A 6,084-nucleotide genomic window follows, 5' to 3' on the forward strand; every position below is an offset into this window, starting at 1 on the left:
TCTATTATCATTTATAACCAAAAATAAATAATTCAAATAATAGAAAATTCCAATAATTTCAATAACAAATCCAACCATTAACGGTAACAAAAACTCTATTATATATAATCAAATCAACAATTATTTAAAAAAAAATTTAAAACAGAGAGAAACGAATTCTTCAAAAACAAATCCATCAAATTCAGAATCTAGCTCAAACTCCTAATCCGAGAAAATGGATGAAACACATAAGAGTAAGTCATCCCGGTGAGGAGCGCAAAAGAGAGTGGACCAAAGCGACGGTGGGCGAATAGAAAAAGTGGGAGAGAGGTGGTCGTGGTTGACTCAAAGATGAAGAGGGAGAGAGGTGGTGGTGGATGCCACAAAGAGAAAGAGAGAAAGGCGAACGTAGAGGAGGAAGAGAAGAAAACAGCGAATCTAGAAAAAAGAGGAAAACATCCGACGGATCTAGACGCAGAGAAGAGGGCACGAAGGCTATGGTGGTGGCAGAGGGAATAGTGATGGAAGGAGGGTAGTGACAGAAGAAAAGCGGAGGAGGAAGGAAAGAAGATTGGTCAACAAACACAAGAGTTAGAATTAAGAAAATAATTGATATTTTAAAGATTAATAAAAGATAAAAATGTAAAATTTGTATCTAATTGAATATGCCTTTATGTCTCAACATTTTAAGAGAACACTAAATACATATGTTTTTACATATATTTTGTATGAATTTGTGTGCTACTATATCCTTCGGAAATTTATGTCTTAACTCTTAACAAACAAACACTATGTCTGTGTCTATGATGAATATAAACATTAACCAAACGGCCGTTATTCTACCACTCCCTTCACCATCCCAAATCCAAACCAATAAAATCTTTAAAAAAAAAATGGCACACTACATAAAGTCAATGTTTGCAGCTATATAATTTAGCCCTTGAATCGTGATTAATGCCGGAAAACAAAAGGGTTTTCAATATTTTTACCCAAACTTGAAAAACCATTTTGTCTGCTGCGAATACCATATTTATAAATCTGACTCTGAAATTATCACGAGTCAAGCAGCAAACAGCCTAAATCGCATTCCATAGAAACCGTAGTCCTATGAGGGAGAAATTTGTTCCCCTTCTTACTATTGATAAAGGTAAATTAAAGAAGGCATAAGTGTTTTTATGATGGGAGAGGAAAAAGGTAAAGGGTGGTGAAGCGGCAGTTTGGAATATGAATCAATATCCGGCATCACCCTATTTGAGCGTCACCATTTCCTTCCCTGAGAACCCATGCCGCCTTTGTTCTTTCCAAAGAAAACATTCTTGGCTTTTGGTTTTGGCAACTCATGCAGGTCCATCACCTGTATCGTTCTTTGCTTTTTCGCTACAACACAACATTACCACTCAGTATCACATGAATCTATCTATGTAATGTAACAAATAAAACAGCAAGTAATCAAGTCACCGTTTGCAGCCTCTTTGTAGTTCTCTTGAAGTCGTTTTCTTGCTGAAGCAAGTCTCTCCGCGTCAAAATTGCTCTCTTTTTGTCTCTGAAAATAATCCAACAATGGGTCGGTTTTTTAACTTGTTAAGCAAGTAAACTTAAGCTTATAAATCATATCCGTACGTTTTGAGGAGGAGGAGGAGTGGGAACCGATGGTAATGGCGATGGTGATTTTTGAGCTGGTTTTGGCAGAGCTTCTTTGCGAGGAATTGGTTTTGGTTCGGAAGACTCAAAATTGCCATCTGTATGAGCAGAGCAGTGAAGGGAACAGAACATGTATTAAACATTATACCAACCATTCCAAATCACACTACTATACTCACTCTCTGGATTTGGCGAGCATGCAAAATCAGGAATCTGCCAAAGGAATGGAACATTATAATCAATAAAGCAGCAAAGCATATGAATCATCATGCATAGTTCTTGAACTGAACCTGATGATGCCCATTTCGTTGATTCCTCTGCTGAGGCGAATCTTCATCATCACCTGCCATGCCAACAAGATAACATGAATCTCACTATTCACTGCAATTTTGACATAGAATAGAGAGATTACCAATGACAGTGCTAGCAGTAGCAGGTTCTCCAGGTGCCTTCAGCTTCACCCATTCATCTACAATTTCCTTCCACTTCCTATCCAAAGCAAACAAAACACTCAACTCATCTGTTACATGAATCAACCTTCATTCTTCAGCATATGCACTTAAAAAACAAAACCTGACAAGAAGCTTCACCAATCTGCGAACTTCACTGGAGGAATGCTTCCTTAACCGATTCACGTTCCTCCCAATGTCAGTTTCCTGCATGCATCAATCCAATTAATTAACAAAATCAAACTACAATTCAACAAACAACAAGAGCTTACCTCTAAAGCCTGGAATGTAATATCCATGTCCGCCAGATTCTGTAGCAACTCCGCCAACGAATCTTCCGACTATCAAACAACATCAAATTCAACCAACACAAAACACATTCCTTAATTCTAACAACTAATTAATTAGCTGAAATTAAAAGATTAAAAGAGGAAAAGAAGAGGGAGACCTGGTGAGGATCTTCAAGTTGGTGCTTAATTTCTAGAATCTTCTTCTGCTCGTCATCGAATAAGCCTCCAAAAGGATCCAAATCCTCGTCCTCTGACGATTTGTTTTGCTGATTGTGTGCTTCGACGGCATTTGCTTCGCAATTCAGACACCGGGGAGGCGTGGCAGTGGCGGCGTAAAGGCGCTCCACGATTCCGTCCCGGCGTCGCTTCAATTCGTCGGCGTTATCGGCGGAAGCGACGTCGATTGCAGCGTCAAAGAAAGCCCAAACGTCGACGCCGGCGGTGTCCAGTATGGATCGGAAATCATCCAAATCCATATCGGAAGCGTGGCACCAACCAAATCGATGGAGGGATTGGGATCCCACACGGAAACAACAATCTAATCTGATGATTCAAGTTTTGTGGATATTCGGAACAAAAACATTAATACAAGAATATACTCTATATTCTTTCTACCAAAAGCAAACTCGAATTTCTTTTTTTTTATTATTTCTTTTCTTGGTTTAAATTGAAATTCATATTGATTGATATTCATGCGTGTTTTTATAGTATGTTGACCAATGGCATCAGGATTTGTTATTTGTTGGTGTGGGAAACTGCCTTTCTATTCTTTTGTTTTCTCCAATAAAGTAACAATTAATGTAATCTAAATCTTAATCACTATTATATATTTTTTAATCTCAAATATCTTTTTCTTAAATATATTTTCTTTTATCTGTATTTGAAAGAAGGTATGGGCAAAAGGAGATGAACCACCAAAAACACAACAGAATGAATTGGAGAGCATCTGCATCTCACCTCACCTGCCGGCTGCTGCTATTTCTGTTTACTTTTCATTATAACCTTATCTAGCTAAATGCAGCTTAATTCTGACTTAGGCTTGTTGTCATATTTCGACACTATTTTTGAAAAAAAAAATTTAAATAATATCTTTTTAGAAATTTTTTTATAAAATTAAAAGTAATTTTATATTTGGATATTTCATGTAAAAATATTTTTTTATTTATCTATTATATGTTTAGATAAAATAAGATAAAAATAACTTTTTGTTCATTTTTTATGTACAAAATATTTTTTTTAATGAAAAAAGATCTTTTAAAAAATATGTAAATTGTAACTTTTCAAAAAAAATATTTTTTATTTTTTTAATATTTTTTTTACTATTAGAAATTTACCAAATACACTAAAAGATATAAAAAAGATTTTTATTATTATAAAAAGAATTTTTTTATCGATTTAATTGCGCCTAAACAAACACTTATAAATTTAATTATTAGATTTTTAAAAATTTTATTTGAGTCTAAATTTCATATTTGATAGTATAGTCTTTATTAATCTATTACTGATAAGAAAATTACTAATCTATTTTTTTAAATATGATTTAAAATATATTTTATAATTTTATTATCTTTGATTTAATTAAAAAAAAATTGTCTGGCATGTAGCTAGAGAGTACACATAAAAGGAGAAGAATAACGAGGGATGTGTTGTGTTGTTCTGATCCATTGTGGTGTATATATATGCAGATTGGATAATACTTTTCACAATAATACTAAAGCCAACAATATCATATTTTATTTAATTTTGACTTATAAATTTAATTATTAGATTTTTAAAAATTTTATTTGAGTGTAAAACTTCGTATTTAATAGCATAGTCTTTATAATCTATTGCTGATGAAAAAAATTTACTAATCTGTTTCTTTAAAAGATGATATAAAACATATTTTAGGCCTGTATTGAGCTGGCGAGTGGCGGGCCGGGTTGCCATGACCCGGGGAAGACTGAAGCGGGTTGAGAGTGGGAGGGTTGCGAAGACGCCTGCTGCTGTGCCTGGATGCGACGTGAGGCTCGAGGAGACCAACCCCCCCGGTGAGTGTGGAGGGGGACGCCGGACGAGCTAGGATGATGCCGCTGAGATGGGTGCCGGCGGCAGATGAGGAAGAAGCGGCTGATTGGCGGAGGAGTGAGGGCGTGGAGGAACCTCTTGCAGCACCTGGGTGCGACGGGTGTAACCCCGAGACGGCCCTTGTGAGCGATGAGGGGGACGCTGGACGGGGTAGGCTGACTGAGCAGGGACGGTTGTCGTCGGTCTCTCAGGGAGGCGCGACTGGTTGCCAGGGGTTTGAATAGGCGCAGATCGTGGGTGTGGATATTGGAGGTGAGATGTTCGAATCTCACGAGGGCAGGGAGCGAATTGTGGAAGGGAGGCTTCACGAGGGAGGGCTGGTGGTACCACTGGGGGCTGACCGAGGAGAAGAGGCAGACGAACAAGGATTGGTTCAGCTTGATGAAGTCAGTGAGGAGGGGGCTGGATCTGGAACAGGCAGAGGACGAACCACTGAGGGGGAGGAAAATCGCATAAACATGGAAGCACAGGCCAAGGAAAATGAGGCTGCCTGGGCACTGGCAGTGGAATCTGGTGCGGTGCTGTATGATGAGGAGGTGGATATCATGAGCATACTGCAAGCTCAGAATGAAGAAATAGAGAAGAAGCGAAAGTTGGCAAAACAAAAAGAAAAGGCGAGAAGGAGTCGTCCGAAGAACAAACATAAGGTGAGCAAGTCGTTGATTAAATGATTGTGAGCTGTTGGAATATTAGGGGTTTGAGGGGGGACGGTAAGTTAAGTATGATTAAAATGTTGAAGAAAAAGTATAATCTAAACATGTTGGGTTTGCTTGAAACAAAAAGGGAGGATATCTCAAAATATGATGTTGGCAGGATTCGGAGAAATAGTACTGTAGATTGGGAGTTTGTGGAATCTATTGGGACAGCAGGGGGGCTTCTGTTGCTGTGGGATGATAATATGTTTCAGAAAAGGAATTGCTATAAAGGAGAGAGGTGGTTGTGCATTGAGGGAGTCATAACTAAGAATAACTTTCAGTGTGCTTACTGTTTGGTATACGGGGCGCATGGGAGGGAGGCAAAGCGGGTGGTGTGGGAGGAGTTGAGCTACATAGCAGGCTTGTGTCAGGTTCCTTTCTGTTTGTTGGGGGACTTCAATGAGATTTTACATGTAGAAGATCGCAAAGATTTGCAGAGTTTGCCGGGTTCAGCGGAATAGTTTAAAGGTTGGGTACATGACATGCAGTTGGTGGATCTTCCCCTTACTGATAGGAAGTTCACTTGGTTCAGGGGTCAATCTTGTAGCAGAATTGACAGGGTGCTGGTTAATATTGAATGGGTGGAGAAGTTTCCAGATTTGAGGCTGAAAAGTCGTCCAAGGGGATTGTCAGATCACTGCCCATTGATTGTGGAGGATACTAGAGGAAGATGGGGGCCTAGACCTTTCAGGAGTCTGGATTCCTGGTTTACCCATGACGGTTTTATAAGGACGGTAAAAAATGAATAGCGGACCTTGGGTGAAGGTCCGTTCCTTGGTAAATTGAAGGCATTGACGTTACTGTTGAGGCAATGGCACAAGGATAACTTTAGTGATATAGAAAACAGGCTGACAAAGTTTGAAGACGAGATAAGGAAGCTGGATGAGCATGTTAGTGAAGGGATATATGATGGTACAACGGAAGCTAGAAGGAAGGCGCTTGTGAGATTTTGTGAAAAATGGT

General features: G+C 38.7%; 1 protein-coding gene across 1 annotated transcript; it reads right to left on the bottom strand.

Moving 5' to 3' along the window:
- Positions 1 to 576: 576 nt before the first annotated feature.
- Positions 577 to 3,079, bottom strand: LOC130969519 (probable mediator of RNA polymerase II transcription subunit 26c). The gene is made up of 9 exons (XM_057895275.1): positions 2,518 to 3,079; positions 2,342 to 2,410; positions 2,194 to 2,276; positions 2,033 to 2,109; positions 1,911 to 1,963; positions 1,800 to 1,833; positions 1,600 to 1,718; positions 1,438 to 1,522; positions 577 to 1,356 (listed from the first exon to the last, which is right to left on the bottom strand). The coding sequence occupies exons 1-9, from the start codon at positions 2,833 to 2,835 to the stop codon at positions 1,238 to 1,240; spliced, it is 957 nt and encodes a 318-aa protein (XP_057751258.1). The 5' UTR covers positions 2,836 to 3,079; the 3' UTR covers positions 577 to 1,237.
- Between the last annotated feature and the right edge of the window lie 3,005 nt (positions 3,080 to 6,084).

Source organism: Arachis stenosperma, chromosome 3 (assembly GCF_014773155.1).
Source record: "Arachis stenosperma cultivar V10309 chromosome 3, arast.V10309.gnm1.PFL2, whole genome shotgun sequence".
Taxonomy (NCBI): domain Eukaryota; kingdom Viridiplantae; phylum Streptophyta; class Magnoliopsida; order Fabales; family Fabaceae; genus Arachis; species Arachis stenosperma.

Excerpts from the sequence above, each read along its gene's own strand:
- LOC130969519 (XM_057895275.1), bottom strand. The coding sequence starts at position 2,835 with ATGGATTTGGATGATTTCCGATCCATACTGGACACCGCCGGCGTCGAC. Across the intron at positions 1,523-1,599 it reads CTCCTCCTCCTCCTCAAAAC|AGACAAAAAGAGAGCAATTT; the intron begins GTACGGATATGA and ends GATTATTTTCAG. Across the intron at positions 1,357-1,437 it reads CTACAAAGAGGCTGCAAACG|CGAAAAAGCAAAGAACGATA; the intron begins GTGACTTGATTA and ends GTTGTGTTGTAG.